The 24,421-nt window shown below is 40.5% G+C and overlaps 1 protein-coding gene across 1 annotated transcript; it reads right to left on the bottom strand.

Moving 5' to 3' along the window:
* Positions 1–21,070, bottom strand: LOC134310001 (NACHT, LRR and PYD domains-containing protein 3-like). Its single transcript, XM_062991503.1, has 11 exons — positions 20,965–21,070; positions 20,203–20,208; positions 15,686–15,797; positions 15,430–15,493; positions 14,401–14,599; positions 12,413–14,192; positions 9,858–10,031; positions 6,000–6,173; positions 3,290–3,463; positions 1,381–1,554; positions 1–178 (listed from the first exon to the last, which is right to left on the bottom strand). Exons 1-11 carry the CDS (start codon positions 21,053–21,055, stop codon positions 1–3), a joined length of 3,126 nt encoding a protein of 1,041 aa, XP_062847573.1. The 5' UTR covers positions 21,056–21,070.
* Between the last annotated feature and the right edge of the window lie 3,351 nt (positions 21,071–24,421).

The following is a 24,421-nucleotide window of genomic DNA, read 5'->3' as shown; positions in this document are numbered from 1 at the left end:
CTATAGTGTCTCCAGTTTACAGTGAGGATCCTCCTGTAGATCAGTGAGAAGCTTCACTTCTGATTCTCCTGGATTATTGTCCCTCAGATTCAGATCTTTCAGGAGTGATGAGGAGTTTGATCTCAGAGCTGAAGCCAGAGATATAAGACCTTCTTCTGTAAGATAGCAACGTTCCAACCTGCAAGGAGAACGAGAACTCATCACAATTACATCTCAGCACACACACACACACACACACACACACACACACACACACGACAACAGAATTACTCACAACAGACATAATCAACACATATACACACATCCAAACACACACACACAATTCAATTTAAAAAGCTTTATTAGCATGATTGTTATTTATTTGAGTTTTAATGCAACATTATACACTTGATTGTGATATTTATGATGAGTTGTGTTATGTTTCCATTTGTCCATTTATTTCTTTGTTTTCATTTTTGTTCCTTTTTCACTTGTTCATTTTTGGGATATACTATGGTGTCTAGTATGTTCCTCCCTCTATTTAATTTCTATGTCCTTGATTATTTCTGCTTTTCACATATTGCAGTCTGGGGTTTTTGCTGTTTTGTCGCTTTTGTTAGTTGTTTCTTCTTGTGGTTTGCTAGTGCTGGGGATCAGCTGTGGGACAATGTTTAGGCTCTGGTACTTTAGCAGAGTTGACTATTTGTGATTTATCTCGTATATTTAGCCATGTGTGGTCAGTTTGGCAGCTGTCTCCTAAGTCACGACATCAAATGACTCCCTTGGTGCTGTTTAGGAAAGGGACGTGGGAAGGTCTTTACGTTGATATTTGCAAAAGTCTTTGTCAAAGATTTGCCCTGATATTAGTTTCTTTGCATCTTTTATGGTGCCTGCAATACCCATAATGCCTTTTTGTATTGTATTTTGTATAGTTTAGTTAGTATCATGTCCACTTGGGTAGATTCCATCAACAAATATCTTGGCCAGTTGTCTATTGGTCCATGATGGTTCAAGCATGTTGTCAGTTCTGGATCATTCTTGTAGTCAAGAAGTTTGCATTTTGACCAGCCGATTTATTGGAGGGCCTCTCACCTCAGTATCTCCAGTTTACAGTGTGTGTGTGTGTGTGTGTGTGTGTGTTATAATCTTACCCCAGTATCTCCAGTTTACAGTGTGTGTGTGTGTGTGTGTGTGTGTGTTATAATCTCACCTCAGTATCTCTAGTTTACAGTGTGTGTGTGTGTGTGTGTGTGTGTGTGTTATAATCTCACCTCAGTATCTCCAGTTTACAGTGTGTGTGTGTGTGTGTGTGTGTGTTATAATCTCACCTCAGTATCTCTAGTTTACAGTGTGTGTGTGTGTGTGTGTGTGTGTGTGTGTGTGTGTGTGTTATAATCTCACCCCAGTATCTCCAGTGTACAGTGTGGATTCTTCAGTGCAGCAGAGAGCAGCTTCACTCCTGAATCCTGCAGCTTATTGTGACCCAGGTTCAGATCTCTCAGATTGTTGGAGTTTGAACTGAGAACTGAGGACAGAGCTGCACAACTTTCACCTGTTAGATCACAACAAAACAACCTGAGAAAGAAAAGATAAAACATCAGATTATTAGAATCAGTGTGTGTGTGTGTGTGTGTGTGTGTTATAATCTCACCTCAGTGTCTCCAGTTTACAGTGCATGTGTGTGTGTGTTATAATTAGGGGTGGGGCGACTCGTCGACGTAATCGATTATGAAAATACGGCGATTTGCAAAAACTTCGCAAAGATGGCCACCCCCACTAAAAACATGGATTTTTCTGAGAAAGCTGGGGCTAAAAAAAACTCACACACGAGCATCTAAAGTTTTGGAGTGTTTTAAACAAACCCAACAATATGGTGCATCCCAGAATGCTTTTTTCTTGTTCTTTTTTTTGTTCTTGTTCTTTTCCCCCTTTATCTCCCATTTTAGCGCATCCAACTTCTGCCCGTCAATCATTTCTTACTAATGCTGGTCCCCGCTCCTGATTGAGAAGGACGAGGCTGCTCCACGCCCCCTCCACACATGCACAGCAATCGAACATCTCATCATTTACACTTGACGAGTGCAGTGCAGCACAGCGAATTATACGGAGGGCCACACCCTCTACCGCACTCCTTCCCATCTCCGTGCAGACGCCACCAGCCAGCAGAGGTCATAATCACACTAGTCTGAGAGAGAGTCCCCCTCCGGCTTAGTCCCGGTCCTATCGAACAACCGGCAATCGTTGTTCATGTTGCTGCTCAGCCACAGCCGAAAGGCAGAGCCGAGATTCAATACGATGTATTCGTGATCTCGGCTCTGGTGAACAGCGTGTGTTTTACCGCTGCGCCACTTGAGCAGCTCTGGAACGCTTTTTTCAAGTCGGCATCAAAACACAACCGTAAGTTTGGCCATTTTATATTTTTCTGTTTACTTTAATGGCGCGCTGGAGGAAGACAAAAGTTAAATCTAACATTACAGCCTGTTGCTACAGCCTGTAAATAGTTTTATTTTCTGTGCATTTTATCAATGTAAAAATACGTTTACCAGTGATTACCTTAACTACATAAAAATACATATTACAACAGAATGAAGTAGTTCCAAGTTCTAACCATTTTAAGTAGAATGTTGATACTATACTGTATGTTAGGTAAAGAGTTGCTGTGACATACAGAGATAAAATAAAACTGTCACAGCAATTTAAATGTGAGGTCTAGTGTTTTTGAGACATCTATATGAGACATCTGACAACACAGTAGTGATGATGCCACTATCACTGTAATTCAGGTATGCTTTATGTTCTTTTGTAGGGTAAAGCGTTTTTCCACAAAATAAACCCATGCATAAATCCATGCTCACCAAGATGGCTGCCGAGCTTTCTGACAGCATTTTCCAGCTGATTGTTAAGACAAAAGAGTATTATTTGAACTGCACCAATTTTTTTTACTGAAAAACTATTTTATTTTGTTCAGTGAATTCTATAATTCTCTGGTGCTGTTCATCCTTAAAGTGACTTTACGTTGTTGTTGTTAAATGTTTTGCACTACATTTCTTTACTTAACTTTTACAAGCTCTTGCTTTCATTTTATAGATTTTATGTTAGTTGGAATACTGCCCTGAAGTGCATACTGTGTTAAGAGAAGATCAGAGAAAATATTGAAAATGAAAATATTGATTTTTCATTTTTTTGGGTACATTTATCTTTAAAAAAATGAATAAATTTGTTATTAGATTAATATATTAATCGAAAAAATAATAATTAGATTAATCAATAGCAAAATAATTGCTAGGTGCAGCCCTAGTTTTAATCTCACCTCAGTATCTCCAGTGTACAGTGTGGATTCTTCAGTGCAGCAGAGAGCAGCTTCACTCCTGAATCCTGCAGCTTATTGTTACTCAGGTTCAGATCTCTCAGATTGGAGGAGTTTGAACTGAGAACTGAGGACAGAGCTGCACAACTTTCATCTGTTAGATCACAACCATCCAACCTGAGAAAGAAAAGATGAAACATCAGATTATTCACACTGTAGTGTTAAAGAGAGATATTATCGATTAATTATATAATTAATAGTCCTTATACGGAGCACCAATGGCAGTTTAAGGATAACACACCGGTAAACCTTTTTCCTTACACCTCAGTCCCTTTCAGTTGAAGAAAGTGCATGAAACTGATTATTTTCTCACCGAAGTAATTAAAACCACAGCACTAAGTTTCAAATTGTAATAAAGTTTATTAAACAAACAAAAACATAAATACAATGACGGTTACTAATTAAATGGCATAACTAAGGGTTAAGGATAGAAGTATAATTCTCTAGGCGAGCCATTACATAAAGACATTAGAGCCTCATTAAAGCATTTAACTCCTCTGAGCTAACTTTGTTAGCTCCCTTTGTTTTCACATGCTAAAAACTCGTCTTTGTTTTTCTCCAAACTGCTTCCTTTGTTCACTGTCTGCTGCTTACCACTAACTACAAACTGTAGTGGGTTTTCACATGCACATGATTAACTAATTAACACAAAATCATTTATTAGTCAAAGAAAATTGATGATACATTCACCTCATAAATCATGACACACTGCTCTTCCCTACATAAAAGTAAGTAAAAAGTATCGGTATCGGATCAATATCGGCGATACTGGCCCTGTATTTACTTGGTATGGGATCGATACCAAATTTTGCAGTATCGCACACCACTACTAACTGCTCAGCCCAGGCTGGGTTGTCTCTTTTGAACATCCCCCAGCCGGGTTTAACAGCCGATGAGTTTAAACCTCTCTTACGGTCACGTGACCAAAAATGTTTCTGTCCACCATGCAGCTTAACTACTGATAGCCAGTAGGTGATGCTTAAACCTTAGTTTTGACCAAGAAAACTTTCCAAGTTGGCTCACAAAGGAATCTTGTAAAAGCTACTCTAAAGATTTAATCCCAGTTAAGCCCAGTTAATAGAACAAAATCTACAACTATATATGGGTTAACCAAGTCGAAGATACAGAAATCGTTATGTGGTTAAAGCATGCAATACACATGTTCTTTTATCTTGGTGTACAGCAATGGTATAACACTATAATTTTAGTTACAAACAGTAAACCCTAATCTCCTATATAGAAGATACAGTTCAAAACTGTGAAAAATTAAAGATAGGATACATAGAGAGCATAATTATGTGTGTAGCATGTCGACGGTCACTATTCAATTCGATATAATACCAGGTAATAAATGAATTTGTCCTTTTGGGTAGAATTAACATAATTTTATACAAAATTCCAGGTCATGTGTGAAGTCACAAGGATTATGAATAGCCTGGGCATTTTATACAGCAGGAGAAGTCATTAAGGGATTAAGCTCTTCCAGCCATGTATGTGTGTTAAAGGTTAGAGGTCCAGCATCAGCTTTGGCTAAAGGGGTTTTTAATGACTGCAGAGGGTCTGGGATGAATACACATGTAGAGCAACTCCGGATGCACTAAACTTCTTCAGAAGCAAACAAAAGGTCAGATTTATGTGGGGTGTGAAGAGCCATCTGGCTGGTCTGATTGCTATAAAAGCTTAAAGGAATATCTCAGTTTTAAAACTCTTACTTATACTTTCCTGATGTCCTCATTCTTGGCCCTTGTAACAATGCAGAGGAAAGCTTAAAACTAGGGATGCATCAATACCATTTTTTCCCAACTGTGTACAAGTACATGTATTTTTGTACTTGCCAATACCGATGCCGATACCTATACCTATTTAGAATGATGCAATCTGGAGCATTATGGAATAGTGCACGTCAACAAGTAGCGAGTGATCAAAGTGTTTGTGCGCTGATGTGATGAAATCAAGGAGGAAAAATAAATGAATCCGAGTGGATTTGGCAACACAAATAGCATGGATTGTTCTGTAGTGAGTTAGAGGATAATAAATATTTTTGCAATGTTGGTGTTTTGTTGTTATGCCAAGTTCACACTACACGACTTTCTGATGTGCCGGGTCGCTGTACAGTTCACACTACACGACTGATGGGTGATCAGGGGGTTTCACATCTACACCATCTATCACCAACTGGAATCGCAGGCGAGCTTCTCAAAAGAATGAATCTTTATTTTTCTTCCCTTTTCATGTTGATAAATGAATACATGTATGCAGTGTGGTTCTTAATTTCTTGATTTATGCTCTGATATATGTTGATAATTATATATGAGATCATAAGAAAATGGACTGTTATAATTATTAAAATAATAATAAGTAACAAATAAATAATTTAGATCCAAAACCTTCAAAACAATTTTCATTTATAACTTTAAAATAAAAACAGTTCTAGAGACGAGGGGAACAGTGGATGTTCTGAACCAGAGTGAGTCAATCAACACTTCATGTGCAGCAACATCTAATCAACTATGGAAGGTTTGATCCTGAAGACCTGGACCAACCTGGTGGACATTAAGATCTCGCTCTCTCACAAACATGAACATTTCACCCCAGTATTTACAGTTTACAGTGTGTGTGTGTGTGTGTGTGTGTGTGTGTGTTATAATCTCACCACAGTATCTCCAGTGTACAGTGTGGATTCTTCAGTGCAGCAGAGAGCAGCTTCACTCCTGAATCCTGCAGCTTATTGTAACCCAGGTTCAGATCTCTCAGATTGGAGGAGTTTGAACAGAGAACTGAGGACAGAGCTGCACAACTTTCACCTGTTAGATCACATTTATACAACCTGAAAAAGGATGAAACTTTCACACACACACACACATTTCACTTCAGTGTTCAGTGTGTGTGTGTGTTATAATCTCACCTCAGTATCTCCAGTTTACAGTGTGTGTGTGTGTTATAATCTCACCTCAGTATCTCCAGTTTACAGTGTGTGTGTGTGTGTGTGTGTGTGTTATAATCTCACCTCAGTATCTCCAGTTTACAGTGTGTGTGTGTGTTATAATCTCACCTCAGTATCTCCAGTTTACAGTGTGTGTGTGTGTGTGTGTTATAATCTCACCTCAGTATCTCCAGTTTACAGTGTGTGTGTGTGTGTGTGTGTTATAATCTCACCTCAGTATCTCCAGTTTACTGTGTGTGTGTGTGTGTTATAATCTCACCTCAGTATCTCCAGTTTACAGTGTGTGTGTGTGTTATAATCTCACCTCAGTATCTCCAGTTTACTGTGTGTGTGTGTGTGTGTGTGTGTGTGTTATAATCTCACCTCAGTATCTCCAGTTTACAGTGTGTGTGTGTGTGTGTGTGTGTGTGTTATAATCTCACCTCAGTATCTCCAGTTTACAGTGTGTGTGTGTGTGTTATAATCTCACCTCAGTATCTCCAGTTTACTGTGTGTGTGTGTGTTATAATCTCACCTCAGTATCTCCAGTTTACAGTGTGTGTGTGTGTTATAATCTCACCTCAGTATCTCCAGTTTACAGTGTGTGTGTGTGTGTGTGTGTGTGTGTTATAATCTCACCTCAGTATCTCCAGTTTACAGTGTGTGTGTGTTACCCCTTTTCCACCGACGCGGCACGGAGCCCGTTCCGGTTCCCGAACTTGATTTTGAACCGGTTCCGTGTGTTTCCACCGGAAAAAAGAGGTTCCAGACAGAGAATTAGCTGGCCAATCTGGCACCACAGAATACTGGGTTATTCAGCCCAAACCGTGACGTCCGTCAGTGGGCGTGTCATGTTGTACAGCATAGCGCGTTAGCAACAATGGCGTCAGCTGGTGTCTCATATGGACCTTATCGCTGCATTTTTATCTTTTAAACTTCACCTGATTAAATGTTTAGCCAGTTTTCAGCTGACATTTTCAAAGTGCATTTAAAAAGGTGAATTGTGTGATATAACGTGATAAAAGTGACCCGGACAGAACGAACACCGCTTAACGTGAATAATAAAGCGTGAAGCTTTTTCAACTCCCCGAGTTGCATAAACACCACACGTGTAAATCCAGCTAAAAACAGATACATGTTGCCTTTTAGACTGGATTTGATGTTTATTTCACACAGATAAATAATCGTGATGTGGAACTTTAATGATGTTTTATTGCTCGAGTCGAGCGCTGAGTAAATCCGCTATTTGCGCCGAGAGTCGCGGTGAAAACGAAGCGCAAAAGCTTCTCACATCAGTGAACTAAAGAAAACAACAACTGAGACAAACACGTCACGTCTTCTTATCACCGATTGTTAGATCACTGCTTTTTACATAAAAACAAACATCTGTAACAGCAACACAAATGCACATAATCCACACACTCCACCATGTTATTACTGCTCTTAACTCTTAGTAAGTAACGCCCACCGCTGATGACGGAGGCTTGGTTCTCAAAAACTGGTGGAAACGCGCGTCGGTTCTCTACAGAACACCAAGGTTCAGAGAAACCCGAACAGAACCGGTTCTAGAACCAAGGTTTTTTTGGTGGAAAAGGGGTATGTGTGTTATAATCTCACCTCAGTATCTCCAGTTTACAGTGTGTGTGTGTGTGTGTGTGTGTGTTATAACTTCACCTCAGTATCTCCAGTTTACAGTGTGTGTGTGTGTGTGTGTGTGTGTTATAATCTCACCTCAGTATCTCCAGTTTACAGTGTGTGTGTGTGTGTGTGTGTGTGTGTGTTATAATTTCACCTCAGTATCTCCAGTTTACAGTGTGTGTGTGTGTGTGTGTGTTATAATCTCACCTCAGTATCTCCAGTTTACAGTGTGTGTGTGTGTGTGTGTGTGTTATAATCTCACCTCAGTATCTCCAGTTTACAGTGTGTGTGTGTGTGTGTGTGTGTGTGCGTGTGTTATAATTTCACCTCAGTATCTCCAGTTTACAGTGTGTGTGTGTGTTATAATTTCACCTCAGTATCTCCAGTTTACAGTGTGTGTGTGTGTGTGTTATAATCTCACCCCAGTATCTCCAGTTTACAGTGTGTGTGTGTGTGTTATAATTTCACCTCAGTATCTCCAGTTTACAGTGTGTGTGTGTGTTATAATTTCACCTCAGTATCTCCAGTTTACAGTGTGTGTGTGTGTGTGTGTTATAATCTCACCCCAGTATCTCCAGTTTACAGTGTGTGTGTGTGTTATAATTTCACCTCAGTATCTCCAGTGTACAGTGTGTGTGTGTGTGTGTGTTATAATCTCACCTCATTATCTCCAGTTTACAGTGTGTGTGTGTGTGTGTGTGTTATAATTTCACCTCAGTATCTCCAGTTTACAGTGTGTGTGTGTATGTGTGTTATAATTTCACCTCAGTATCTCCAGTTTACAGTGTGTGTGTGTGTGTGTGTGTGTGTGTGTTATAATTTCACCTCAGTATCTCCAGTTTACAGTGTGTGTGTGTGTGTGTGTTATAATTTCACCTCAGTATCTCCAGTTTACAGTGTGTGTGTGTGTGTTATAATTTCACCTCAGTATCTCCAGTTTACAGTGTGTGTGTGTGTGTTATAATCTCACCCCAGTATCTCCAGTTTACAGTGCGTGTATGTGTGTTATAATCTCACCCCAGTGTGTGTGTGTGTGTGTGTGTGTGTTATAATCTCACCTCAGTATCTCCAGTTTACAGTGTGTGTGTGTGTGTGTGTGTGTGTGTGTGTGTTATAATCTCACCACAGTATCTCCAGTGTACAGTGTGTGTGTGTGTGTTATAATCTCACCCCAGTATCTCCAGTTTACAGTGTGTGTGTGTGTTATAATTTCACCCCAGTATCTCCAGTGTACAGTGTGTGTGTGTGTGTTATAATCTCACCACAGTATCTCCAGTGTACAGTGTGTGTGTGTGTGTTATAATTTCACCTCAGTATCTCCAGTTTACAGTGTGTGTGTGTGTGTTATAATCTCACCCCAGTATCTCCAGTTTACAGTGCGTGTATGTGTGTTATAATCTCACCCCAGTGTGTGTGTGTGTGTGTGTGTGTGTTATAATCTCACCTCAGTATCTCCAGTTTACAGTGTGTGTGTGTGTGTGTGTGTGTGTGTGTGTGTTATAATCTCACCTCAGTATCTCCAGTTTACAGTGTGTGTGTGTGTGTGTGTGTGTGTGTTATAATCTCACCACAGTATCTCCAGTGTACAGTGTGTGTGTGTGTGTTATAATCTCACCCCAGTATCTCCAGTTTACAGTGTGTGTGTGTGTGTTATAATCTCACCCCAGTATCTCCAGTGTACAGTGTGTGTGTGTGTGTGTGTTATAATCTCACCACAGTATCTCCAGTGTACAGTGTGTGTGTGTGTGTTATAATTTCACCTCAGTATCTCCAGTTTACAGTGTGTGTGTGTGTGTTATAATCTCACCCCAGTATCTCCAGTTTACAGTGCGTGTATGTGTGTTATAATCTCACCCCAGTGTGTGTGTGTGTGTGTGTGTGTGTTATAATCTCACCTCAGTATCTCCAGTTTACAGTGTGTGTGTGTGTGTGTGTGTGTTATAATCTCACCTCAGTATCTCCAGTGTACAGTGTGGATTCTTCAGTGCAGCAGAGAGCAGCTTCACTCCTGAATCCTGCAGCTTATTGTTACTCAGGTTCAGATCTCTCAGATTGTTGGAGTTTGAACTGAGAACTGAGGACAGAGCTGCACAACTTTCACCTGTTAGAGAACAACGATCCAACCTGAGAAAGAAAAGATGAAACATCAGATTATTAGAATCAGTGTGTGAGAGAGTTTTTGTGTTTGAGGTTATAATTGTTAACTGTGAGTGTGTGTGTTATTATCTCACCTCAGTATCTCCAGTGTTTTAATCTAAATTTAGTCATTAAGAACAAAATTCGGTTTATCGTCTAAGTTCAAAAGTGGAGGAGAGTAGAATGACGGGGAGTGGATTCTATTCAGATTCTTTTTAGACTCTATTTAGATTTTATTTTGAGGAATGTAGAGAATATGAAATAGAAACTTTGCTACAAATGATAATACAGTAAAACATCCTCGTTAATAAAGCATTATACCGAGTATTAAACAGAGTAAAATTCAGCTTACACGTGTCGCCTCAACTGTACAGTTCAGTTTATTTTATTTTCTACACTTAATTTTTATCAACAGATCATCTGCGAATCATGGAAATATTTTTCCAGCATTAACGTTGCTGGTTGTGTGAAAGATCATCTGTAGATGAAGATGTAAAGCTGTGTGGACATTACAATGCTTGGGAAAATCTGTGGGTTATTGTGACTCAGTTAGCTTAGCTAATGCTAACGTGCATCAGAGATACTGGTTTCCTTTTGTTTGATTTAAACAGCTGAGCAATATGCACATAGAACATGAGCTTACGCCACCCGCCACTAGGTAGCCCAGCGAGCGTTCAGTTCACCTGGTTATCTTGCCGTACAAGCAAGTGAAAGAGAGGAAAGTGTGGCGAAAAAGCCAAAGGTCAGCAAAAAAGAAGATTAAGTGAAGTAAAAAATAGGGCTGTCATGCGATTAAAATTTTTAATTGAGATTAATCGTGATTAAAGAGCCAAATTAATCGCAAACTAATTATTAAGCAAAATTTGAACAGTTATGCACATATTTTATTGCAAGAACCATTTCTAGATGCAACATCAGTGGTGTAGGAGCTCATGGGCCCCAGTTAAAAAAAAAAAAAAAGTTGGGCCCCCTCAACAAATTGCGTATGCTGATGGCTGAACAGATTGAATTAAAAGTCACCCAGAAGTTATAATTTCTGCATCTGGTATTTTTAATGCACAGTTTTATTTTTTTTTAGTTTTACTTAACGAAAAAACTGTCATATAATAAAAATGACTTGGTGAGTGCAGCCAGGGGGGGAGGTGGGGGGTTGAGTTTATGTCGTGGAGGACCCCAGAACCTCAGCCTGGGTCCTGGTGCTTAAGCTTTCTGGCTAACTCAGAAATCATGCTTTCAAATTTTGATTATTTGATTAAATAAATATGATTATTTTATAGATCTATTAAGAAAAGCTTTTAATACTGTGTTGTGCAGAAACAAGACTGGGAAATATTGTTCTAAATTACCATTTAAACATCTATAAATACCTGAAACAGTCAAGTTACCAGACATTATCTATAAGTTATTGACTGTAGCTATAAAAAGTGTTAATTAATACAGTCCATGTAAACGCTTAGTCCATATAAATATCAGATATAAATGTGTTTTTAAAAAACTACAAACATCACAAATATAAATCATGTATATAACCATGTGATAGAATAATCAGAATAAACTGTAGAGATGAAGCATTACGCAGTTTCACTTCTGTCTCACACAGTACCTGAGGAAAGGGAGGCGGAGCTACGCGGTTTTGATGGACAGCTCTAGCAGCCAATGGAAATACTCGTCACAGAGATTGCGTGATTTCATTCATCTTTTCATCAACGTAAAAATAGTGAAAACCGCTAAAAGTAGTTTTTCATCGGACGATAATTTATTACTTTTTTTGTTTGACTGCGCTGGTGGGTCACAAGTAATGCAGTTTTAAACAGAAGATGCAGGCCATTTAAAACCAGATCCGGTGTTTACAGAACACCCCCCCGACCCCCAGTCCAGTGTGATATATTTAACAGCAGTGTTTGTAAAGTTCTGTGTACAGTTCATGCGCTTTACATCCAAATTCATCTGAAATACAGTTAATTACAACAGAGACACACATTTACATGGCACAAACAGCCAAATAAAAATAGTTTTAATCTTGATAAATTTTTTTAATCGCGGTTAAAATTTGTACGCGTTAATCATGTTAATTAACGCGTTAAACAACAGCCCTAGTAAAATATATATATATGTTTTAACAGTAGAAATTAAGTTTACCGATGAAGTGTAGCATAGTGTGTAAGTTAAATTTATCAATATATTGTAGAATTAAGTGTATAGCGAGTAAGTTAAGTGATAGAGCATGAAATGAAACACTCCCCCAACTTCCTCTGCCAATCTCCACCTCCTCAGATAAACAGCAGCTTTACCAGAGCTCATGTTGCTTCACTACATTTATAATAACAGTAAAAAGCTGCTGCTGTGATATTAATGATGAAAATACTTACTCAGCTCTTCTGGATTCTTTCACCACTGGCAGCAGCTTCAGAAAACATTCATCTGATCTGTAATATTTACTCAAATCAAACTTCTCCAGATCTTCTTCTGAGTTCAGCAACACAAACACCAGCGCTGACCACTGAGCAGGAGAGAGACTGATTCCACTAAGACAATCAGAGTATGAGTAATTATAACTGTTCAGGTAAGTCTGGACCTCCTGCACTAGAGAATGATCATTCAGTTCATTTAAACAGTGGAACAGATTGATGGATTTCTCTGGTGAGGGATTCTCCCTGATTTTCTCCTTGATGTATTTCACAGTTTCCTCTTTACTGTGAGATTTACTTCCTGTCTGTGTCAGTAGGTTTCGTAAGAGAGTCTGATTGGACTCCAGTGAGAGACCCAGAAGGAAGCGAAGAAAAAGGTCCAGGTGTCCATTCTCACTCTGTAAGGCCTTGTCCACTGCACTCTTGAGGAAATCAGACATGCTGGACTTGGTGAACAGATCAGGCAGATCAGTGGTTTGTTGTTCTGTTGGATTTTTGCTGATGAAGCAGATAAATGCAAATAGAGCAGCCAGAAACTCCTGGACGCTCAGATGAACAAAGCTGAAGTCTTTCCCCAGGTCTAACCCAAACTCCTCTCTGAAGTTCTGGGTGCACAATCCTGAGTACACTGACACTTCTCTGACATCAATACCACACTCTCTCAGGTCTTCTTCATAGAAGATCAGGTTTCCTTTCTCCAGCTGTTGGAAAGCCAGTTTTCCCAGTGCCAGTATCGTCTCTCTGGTCTGATAAGGGTCAGGGTCACATTTCCCATGATACTTTTGTTCCTTGTGTTTGATCTGAAAGATCAGGAAGTGGCTGAACATTTGAGTCAGAGTTTTGGGGATCTCTCCACCCTCTGCTTCACCCAGCATTCTCTCTAGAACAGAGGCTGAAATCCAGCAGAACACTGGAATGTGACACATGATGTAGAGGCTTCTTGATGACTTCATGTGTGTGATGATATTACTGGCCATGTTCTCATCACTGATCCTCTTCCTGAAGTACTCCTCTTTCTGAGCATTACTGAACCCTCGTACCTCTGTTACCTGGGCTACACACTCAGGAGGGATCTGATTGGCTGCAGCTGGTCGAGAGGTGATCCAGAGGAGAGCAGAGGGAAGCAGGTTCCCCTTGATGAGGTTTGTCAGCAGCACATCCACTGAGGCTGATTCTGTTACATCCCACACAGTCTCATTGTTCTGGAAGTTTAGAGGAAGTCGACACTCATCCAGACCATCAAAGATTAAAATGATCTTGTAGGTGCTGCAGTTTATTGATTTTATTTCTTTTAATTCTGGAAAAAAATAATGAAGAAGCTCCATCAGACTGAGATGTTTCTCCTTCATCAGATTCAGCTCTCTAAAGGGAAGTGGAAACATGAAGAGAACGTCCTGATTGGCTTTTCCTTCAGCCCAGTCCACAATGAACTTCTGCACAGAGACTGTTTTTCCAATTCCAGCAACTCCTTTAGTCAGCACAGTTCTGATGGACGTGTCTTTAAAGAGGTTGTTACATTTGATGGGTTTCTCCTGTGTTGTTGGTCTCCTGGATGTTGTTTCAATCTGTCTCACCTCATGTTCATTATTGACGTCGCCACTCGAACCCTCTGTGATGTAGAGCTCAGTGTAGATCTGATCCAGGAGAACTGATGATCCAGGCAGTGAGATTCCTTCATTAATTCTTTTATATTTCTCTATCAGTTTGATTTTGAGGTTCTTCTGATAAACAGAGACCAGCTCTAATAAACAGAAGAACATGAAGATAAATATTTTACTGTATGAACCATAGTATCAAATCTAATGTTGTTTAATCAAATCTGTCTATCTTTTTTCATTAGTTCTCATTATTATTATTAAACATATAAAAACTGAACTGATCTGTGATTAAATCTGGACCAGTTTTGTTATTCCCAAATGAAAGTGATGGAATAAACCAGAAGCTCTTACTGGTTTGCAGTGTGTTGGCTAAATCTGTCTGGTTCATCTTCTTCAGGACATGTAGAGTGATCTTCAATACCTCCTCTCTGAAACTACACTGATCCTCCTTTACCTTCACCTCAGGGCATTCTGGGTAATCTGAACTCAGTATTGTCTTATATTTATTCAGCTCATTCTTCAACAGGATGACGACTTTCTGCTCCAGCTCCTGATTAACAAAACACAATAATAAAGCATCTAGAAGAAAAACAGGTACATTCAGGTCCAGAATTATCGTCACCTTTTGTAACAGTGAGTAAAATAATCATGATAAAATCTCTGTAAATCCTCCAGGTTTCAAAGTTCTTACATGTGGACTCCTTTCATTAGCGCACTTCGTAACATTACATCTACATTGATAATCAGATGCAATTCTCAGACAGAGCTGTTTACAGCAACTGATTAACACATCAACCACTACACTTTTATTAAGCTAAGCAGAGAGGTCAACACTCCCAGTAGTCACAGTACAGATACTCTAAGTAAGCCCACTTAAAAAAAAAACATACAGATAGGTAAAAATAATAACTGAGACCTGGATGGTAAATTGCCAAAAACATATATCCATGAACACTAACTTAACCTATTTACATCCAAAGCCCTCAGACAGGACCCAGTGGGTGTGGCGTAAATGCACCAAGTGCCACAATATTTATACAAATAAGGAATTGTAGTGTTATTGTTACATTACAGCTTTTCAGTGTGTTTTTTTTGTCAGATGACTAAGTATCAAAACAAAAGCTAACCCTAACCCAAACATGTCCTGAATAACTAAGTAAAATATTTTTTAAAACATTTAAAAAGAATTACACCACCAAGGGGTGGCAATAATTTTGAAGGTATGTGACTGTTCTATGAAAGAAAGGACAGAGTTACTATTTATTACAACAGATAAACTTTAATCATCTCTTATTAACCATCACACAGTTACCAGTATGAACATGGACATTTCTGCAATATAAAGAAGCACAAATTCCACACAAAGACTCTGATACACACCTCGAAAATGGAGTCCAACTTATTTCTGCTGCTTCTTCTTGATTTCTTTAATTTCTTTTGGTCTCTGTGAACAACCGAATCATCAATTTTAATGTAAACCATACAACATTTTTACATCTGCACAGCAAACAACAATAAACATCCAGCAGCTGTTTAACATCAGAACAATGCAGTACAATCAGAAACTCTCAACTTTCAGCAACAAATCAAGTTAATGAATTTAATCAGGTTAAATTATATAAAATATAATTCTGACCTCAGATCAGTAGAATAATCGCCTTCTCTGAATTTTATTGGAGGTTCCAGTGACTGATCACTCTTCATGGACACACAGCTGGGTTCAGGTGAGTCTGATCTTTTTCTCTTCACTGATCTAAAACACAGAAGAACAAACACTGGATTTTAATATGTGATTAATAAACATGTACAAAATGTTGAATGTTATTACAAATGGCATTAAACTTGCATGGTAATAAAATGTTAAAAATAATCTCCACCTATAAGTTATATAAAAAAATCTTAATAAATAAGGTAATAATGGAGCAAAATACATTTTACACATGGCCTACACTAGCATTACTAGCATGCTACATTTGGTATTAAGAAACACCTGATTTACCATTTTAAACTCACAATCTCAATTTATAAGTCTTTACATTTTATTTAATATATAAATACACTATATTGCCAAAAGTATTTGCTTGTCTGTGTTACACGGATATGAACTTGAGTGACTATCATTCTTAATCCACAGGGTTTAATATGATGTCGCCACCCTTTGCAGCTATAACAGCTTCAACTCTTCTGGGAAGGCTTTCCACAGGGTTTAGGAGTGTGTTTATGGGGATTTTTATCCATTCTTCCAGAAGTGCATTTGTGAGGTCAGACACTGACGTTGGACGGCCTGGCTCACAGTCTCCACTCTAATTCATCCCAAAGGTGTTCTATCAGGTTGAGGTCAGGACTCTTCTACAAGTTCTTCTACACCAAACTGGCTCATCCACGTCTTTATGGAGCTTGTGCTTTGTGCAGTGGTGCGCAGTCATGTTGGAACAGGAAGAACCATTCCCAAACTGTTCCCACAAAGTTGGAAGCATGAAATTGTCCAAAATCTCTTGGTATTCTGAAGCATTAAGAGTTCCTTTCACTGGAACTAAGGGGTCGAGCCCGACTCCTGAAAAACACCCCCACACCATAATCCCCCCTCCACCACACTTTTCACTCGGCACAATGCAGTCAGACAAGTACCGTTTTCCTGTTTTATACACCTGTGATTGGAACACAATGATTTGTATGGGTGAGTGAATACTTTTGGCAATATAGTGTGTATAGTAGGGCTGGCTCAATACCACTTTTTTATGTCCAGTACTGATACTGCATATTGAGTATCTGCCGATACCAATCTAATACTGTCATTTTTCCTCTCGAACAACTAAGCAGTAATAATACATGTCTCAATGCACCATGGGTAAAGTAGCTCTCTAAATAATGATGCTCAGACTGTGAAACAAATATTCTAAAGGTATAAATACAGAAGCTACATCATCAAAGTTATACAAAACTGCTGTTTTTATATTCACTTTTACACACAGAACATTTAGCACCATTTTTGGCTTGTTTAACAAAAGCATCTACAATTGGAAGATGTGGATGTCAATCAAAGTTCTGTCACGTTTTTAGTTTATGAAAAACCAAAGTGCGCTTATTAAAAAGAAAACCCTGCTGGATTTGTGCGAGGATAATGGTGCAGTTTTTTTTTTTTTCAGAACACTAATGGATTAGTCGTTGAGGATGTCAGAGAATCTCCAAGCTGGGACAAGACGATTTATACTGTGATTTTTATTGTGTTTAAACAGTGTGATTAGATGTGGCAGTAGTAGATTATTTTTATTGTGTTTAATAAAAATTAGACATTAGGTATTATTTACATTAGGTGTTACATTAGCTGTTACTTGCATTAGGTGTTACATTACACCTAACACCTACATTAACACCTAATGTAAATGACACTTAATGTAACACCTAAAGTAAATAACACCTAATGTAAGTGTTATTTACATTAGGTGTTACATTAGGTGTTTTTTACATTAAGCAACAGTATTGGATCGGACTAAACATTTATTTACTTCCAATATCTGATCCAGTGATTTTGGCCAATATCGGACCGATACAGAGTATAGGATCAGTGCCAGCCCTAGTATGTAATATATAGTTACAGATAAATATAATGGCAAAGCATTAAATATCCTGATATGTAAGTATATTCATTTATATCTTTTGTAAAACCATATTTGATGTGGGCGAAACCTCCTCCTGGAGTGAAGCACAATATACATTTGTCATGCTGACATGCAAAGAAACAAGCAGGCCTCGAAATACTGTCACAGGTAAATCAATGAACTGAAATGATGTCAGAAGCTTCAAAGCCAAGGCAAAGTTTTTAATATAGTGAATTATAAGTGTAATTATCTGGTTTGTTTAAATGTTAGAACTAAAACTGTAGTTTGCTCAAATAGAAGCTGTGAAGGAGATAAATATGAGTTTTATGTCTAGTTCACACTACACGATTTATGCCCCGATTTTTGCTCGTTGACTGATGCACCAGTTCGAAGGCAAACCAGCATTTATTTGGGCTCAAAAATACATAATTTTTTATAAGGGATAATCACACCGCTTTTCCATTTAATACAGCTTTCATCCCACTGGAGATATGGAACACATCACAGACTTTTGGTATCGCTATTCCACCAGTAAACCGACACAGGCAGCGGAGGGAAAGAAAACAGAAACGGGGAAAATGAGCTGGACTCTGCGTGAGGCTGAAAATAAAACCCTACAGACCGGCACTTCCAAGTTTGTTCCTTGCCAACTCCAGGTCTCTCGTCAATAAAATGGACGAGACTAGAGTGAAAACAACTCCTCACTGTGCGATGATCATCACAGAGACCTGGCTGAACTCCAACATCCCGGACGCTGCTATTGAACTCGCCGGCTACACCGTTTACAGAGCGGATCGGACCCGAGACTCCGGAAAAAGCCGAGGAGGTGGACTGTGTGTTTATGTCAACGACAACTGGTGTACAGCCACAGTCATCAGCGACATGCACTGCTGCCAAAACCTGGAACTTTTAACGGTAAGATGCCGACCATTCTTTTTACCGAGGGAATTTACCACAATAACAATCATGGCAGTATACATCCCCCCCAGACGCTAATGCCAAGTTAGCACTGGAAAAGCTACATGACAGCATTAATAACCAGCTGACTGCGCACCCGGACGGTGTTATTATTGTAGCAGGGGATTTCAATCATGCGGATCTAAAATCGGTCATGCCCAAATTCCACAGGAATGTACATTTCCCGACGAGAGAGAACTAAACCCTGGACCAAGTGTACACGAACATCTCAGGGATGTTTAAAGCCTCTCCAGCTGCACATCTAGGGCAATCGGATCATATTTCTCTTACTCTGATCCCAGCTTACAGACCAAAGATCTGCAGAACAAAACCAACTATCAGGACAGTACAAGTGTGGTCTGAGGAAGCCACCTCAATGCTACAGGACTGCTTTGATAGCACAAATTGGGACTTGTTCTCAGAGGGGACAGACCTGGAGGAATACACTGCTTCAGTCATAGGATACATAAACTTTTGTACAGACAATGTGCTAACACAAAGAACAATAAAGGTGTTCCCCAATCAAAAACCATGGATAAATGGCATGGTGAGGACACTACTTAAGGAGCGTGACGCAGCATTCAGGTCAGGTGACAAACAAACCTACAGTGAAGCACGAGGGAAACTTAAAAGAGGCATCAGGGAGGCAAAATGGAAATACAAACAGTGCATTGAGGACCATTTCAACAACAACAATGCACACAGCATGTGGAATGGTATAAAGGCACTGTCCGACTATAACACCACCAATGTCCTGCCTAATGATGATCCGACACTGCCCGATGCTCTGAACCAATTCTTTGCCCGTTTTGACACTCAGAATGTGACTCTGCCCATCCCGCCACTCACCAACCCAACTGCTGGAGAACCACCACTGGTTCTAAAGCACCACCAATGCAAGCAAAGCAGCAGGTCCAGATGGAATTCCCGGCCGGGTGCTGAAAGCATGTGCTGACCAGCTTACAGAGGTGTTTACCAGCATATTCAACCTCTCACTTCAACAAGCTGCTGTCCCAACATGTTTCAAATCCTCCACCATCGTTCCTGTACCCAAGAAATCAGCTTCATCATGCCTGAATGACTATCGTCCAGTGGCTTTAACACCCATAGTCATGAAATGCTTTGAGAAGCTGCTGCCTTCACACATCAGAACAGTCATTCCACCTGGCCTGGACATGTATGAATTTGCCTACCGACCAAATCGCTCCACAGAAGATGCCGTCACAGCAGCACTCCACACCGCGCTGACACATTTGGAGGAACCTGACAGCTATGTAAGGATTTTATTTGTGGACTTTGACTCTGCATTTAATACTATCATCCCCAATAAACTGGTCAGCAAACTGGTGAACCTGGGCCTGAATTCCTCAATGTGTACCTGGATTATGGATTTTCTTACTGGACGTCCACAAAAGGTCAAAATTGGCAACCTGATTAAGAAAGCTCAACAAAGACTTTTCTTTCTCAGGAAGCTGAAAAAGGCCAAGCTACCACAGAAACTACTAGTAAACTTTTACAAGAGCACAATAGAAAGTATTCTGACCAGCAATTTCACAGTGGGGTATTCAAGCTGCACTGCGGCCAAGAACTTTCACACGTGGACGTGTTGTATGCTGGCCGACTCAGGAAGAAGGCTAGCAGCATCATCAAAGACACCACACACCCCGGACACTCACTGTTCCAGCTACTACCCTCAGGCAAAAGATTCAGGACAATAAAAGCACGCACAAATAGACTAAGGAACAGCTTTTTTCCTAGAGCTGTGGCCTCCATCACACACCACAGAACTGGAAAAGGCTGAGCACACACTCACACACACACACACAGGACTACGGGTCACACACGGACTATGCAGCATTTGCACACACACAGTTAATATTTCATATTTAAAGCAAAAATGTAAATTCACTTTACAAGAGTGCAAAGATTTTTTTATTTTTATCTTTTAGAGTGTAAATAATTTTTCAGTGTAAATAATTTGAATTGTGATTACTACTACTGTCTTTCTTCTACTGTTGCTACTCTATTGGAGAGATGCCACTCGAAATTTCATTGTACTTGTGTGTATAGTGACAATAAAGGTTCTATTCTATTGTATTTCTAATTTAACATAGAATATACTTTTGATTTCTTTAATTTCTCTTTGTTTTTTATGAACAAGCGAGGCATCGAGTTTAAAGTAAACAATAATACATTTTCACATCTGCAAAGCAACCAGGAATAAACATCCAGCAGCTGTTTAACATCATCATACTGTAACAACACAACAATTCAGTACAATCAGAAACTCTCATCTTTCATAAACTACAAACCAGGTCAATAAATGTAACCAGGTGTGACTGGGAGTAAAGAACCTAATAGAATATAAAATATAATTCTGACCTCAGATCAGTAGAAGAATTTCCTTCTCTGAATTTTATGGGAGGTTCCAGTGACTGATCACTCTTCATGGACACACAGCTGGGTTCAGGTGGGTCTGATCTTTTACTTTCCATCAATCTAAATCACAGAAGAACAAACACTGGAGATTAAAATGTGATTATTAAACATGTACAAAATATATAATTATTACACTTGTGAAAATTTTTAATGTTATTAAAAATGTTATCCTAATTAACTTCAAACTATTTTGATTTAAATCTGATGCATGGTGTTTTTGCATGGATTAAAGCTCATTAGACAGAAGTGTATCACATTAAGTAATAAGGAACCAGTCTGGAGATTAGTGAATAGATTAGACAGTTACACACTGATGTAATGTTGTATATTAATTATAAACATTTCTGATGAAAGATGTTGCAATGTATGAAGTATAAAATATTAGTAAAGTTATTTTATAGTTTTTAAGTCTATATATATATATATATTTAAATATATAAATAAATATTCAATATATATAGAAAATGTTTTGTAATAATCATCTATCAACACTTTCCTAATTTAACATAAAATGTACATTATGTGTGTGATCCATTAATATCTGTCACACTGCTAGCCTTGGTGTGCTCATATGTGCCACGCCCCTCTTCTCCGTGAGCACACTCACTCCTGCCATGCCTCACTCCTGATTCGTCCCCCTGAGCAATCAGCCCCAGCTGATCCTAATCAGGGACCAGTTTAAAAAGGAGAGCTGAGGAACAGGCTGGCAGGGGTTATTTTGGTTTATGGTGGTTATTTTCCAGTGTTCCTAGCCTGCGTTTAGCCAGTGTTCCTAGCCTGCGTTTAGCCAGTGTTCCTAGCCTGCGTTTAGCCAGTGTTCCTAGCCTGCGTTTAGCCAGTGTTCCTAGCCTGCGTTTAGCCAGTGTTCCTAGCCTGCGTTTAGCCAATGTCCCTAGCTTATGTTTAGTTTGTGTTCCTAGCCTGTGTTTAGCCAGTGTTCCTAGCCTGTGTTTAGCCAGTGTTCCTAGCCTGCGTTTAGCCAGTGCTCCTAGCCTGCGTTTAGCCAGTGTTCCTAGCCTGTGTTTAGCCAATGTCCCTAGCTTATGTTTAGTTTGTGTTCCTAGCCTGTGTTTAGCCAATGTCCCTAGCTTATGTTTAGTTTGTGTTCCTAGCCTGTGTTCCTAGCCTGTGTTTAGCCAATGTCCCTAGCTTATGTTTAGTTTGTGTTCCTAGCCTGTGTTTAGCCAGTGTTCCTAGCCTGTGTTTAGCCAATGTCCCTAGCTTATGTTTAGTTTGTGTTCCTAGCCTGTGTTTAGCCAGTGTTCCTAGCCTGCGTTTAGCCAGTGTTCCTAGCTTATGTTTAGTTTGTGTTCCTAGCCTGTGTTTAGCCAGTGTTCCTAGCCTGTGTTTAGCCAGTGTTCCTAGCCTGTGTTTAGCCTATGTTCCTAACCTATGTTTAGTCTGTATCCCTAGTTTATATTCCCAGTCCGTGTTCCCAGTCCGTGTACCTAGTTCATGTTCCATACTCTTGTCATTCCCTTGTTTAGTTCATTAATAAATATCTTGCCCTACATCTCTGCGTGTGTGTCCGCCCCCTTTGTCTTGTCTTTGTTTAGTCCTTAGCCCCACCGTGACATAATAACCCCTCTCTAGGACACAGCGAGATGTTTAGTCTTAGTAATTTTCCGGAGTTTGACTCCATGAGGTTTCCTCTAATCTTCTTACTTTACAAGCCAGCTCCCTATGATGGAAGCGACCTTTTGGTTGAGGGCTTTCTGCTTCAGAGCCAGCTCTACCTGCAAAACCTTCTCGACCCGCAGCCTTCTGAAACACAAAAGGTGATGTTCATGATGTCTAGGCTGAAGGGTGCTGCGCGAGAATGGGCGAGGCAGCTCTGGACTGAGAAGGGAGCAGTGCTGAACTCTGTGCAAGAGTTTGAGGGCCTCATGCGAGCTCAATTTTCTCGTCGTCACCCCAAGGGCTCCAGGGGTCTTTTTGTTTGTTCACCGGCCCCAGTGCCGTGTTCTCAAGTTCGGGTCAGTCCTAGGCCGAGTTCGTCTGTCCAAGTCTGTCCAATGTCTCCAGTGTTTTCGCAGCTGAGTCCAGTTTCTCCAGGGTCCAAACAGCTGACTTCTGACGCATATCCAGGGTCCAAGCAGCTGATTTCGGACGCCTCTCCAGTGTTTTCGCAGCTGAGTCCAGTTTCTCCAGGGTCCAAACAGCTGACTTCTGACGCATATCCAGGGTCCAAGCAGCTGATTTCGGACGCCTCTCCAGTGTTTTCGCAGCTGAGTCCAGTTTCTCCAGGGTCCACACAGCTGAATGACGTTTCTCCAGTGTTTTCCCAAGTGACTTCGGACGCCTCTCCAGGGTCCTCACAGCTGAGTGATGTTTCTCCAGTGTTTTCGCAGCTAACCCCGGACGCCTCTCCAGGGTCCTCACAGCTGAGTGACGTTTCTCTAGTGTTTTCGCAGCTGACTTCGGACGCCTCTCCAGGGTCCTCGCAGCTGAATGACGTTTCTCCAGTGTTTTCTCAAGTGACTTCGGACGCCTCTCCAGGGTCCTCACCGTTGTTTCAAGGAGTTTCTCAAGGATTTTTGCAGCTGACTTCGGACGCCTCTCCAGGGTCCACGCAGCTGAATGACGTTTCTCTAGTGTTTTCGCAAGTAACTTCGGACACCTCTCCAGGGTCCTCACGGCTGAGTGACGTTTCTCCAGTGTTTTCGCAAGTGACTTCAGACGCCTCTCCAGGGTCCTCACCGTTGTTTCAAGGAGTTTCTCAAGGATTTTTGCAGCTGACTTCGGACGCCTCTCCAGGGTCCTCACAGCTGAGTGATGTTTCTCTAGTGTTTTCGCAAGTGACTTCGGACGCCTCTCCAGGGTCCTCACAACTGAGTGATGTTTCTCTAGTGTTTTCGCAGCTGACTTTGGACGCCTCTCCAGGGACCTCGCAGCTGACTGACGTTTCTCCAGTGTTTTCGCAGCTGACTTTGGACACCACTCCAGAGTCCTCACAGCTGAATCAAGGAGATTCTCAAGGATTTGTGCAGCTGATTAATGACGTTTCTCCAGTGTTTTTGCAGCTGACTCCGGACGCCTCTTCTCAAGGGTCCACGCAGCTGACTCCGGACGCCTCTTCGCCAGGCTCCACGCAGCTGATTCCGGACGCCTCTTCTCAAGAGTCCACACAGCTGACTCCGGACGCCTCTTCTCAAGGGTCCTCTCAGCTGACTCCCGAAGCCTCTTCGCCAGGCTTACCGCAGCTGACTCCCGACGCCTCTTCGCCAGGCTCACCGCAGCTGACTCCCGAAGCCTCTTCGCCAGGCTCACCGCAGCTGACTCCCGAAGCCTCTTCGCCAGGCTCACCGCAGCTGACTCCCGAAGCCTCTTCGCCAGGCTCACCGCAGCTGACTCCCGAAGCCTCTTCGCCAGGCTCA

Source organism: Trichomycterus rosablanca, chromosome 3 (genome assembly GCF_030014385.1).
Source record: "Trichomycterus rosablanca isolate fTriRos1 chromosome 3, fTriRos1.hap1, whole genome shotgun sequence".
Classification (NCBI taxonomy): domain Eukaryota; kingdom Metazoa; phylum Chordata; class Actinopteri; order Siluriformes; family Trichomycteridae; genus Trichomycterus; species Trichomycterus rosablanca.
Note: the sequence above shows the minus strand (reverse complement) of the source record. Positions and strands in the feature narration are given on the sequence as shown.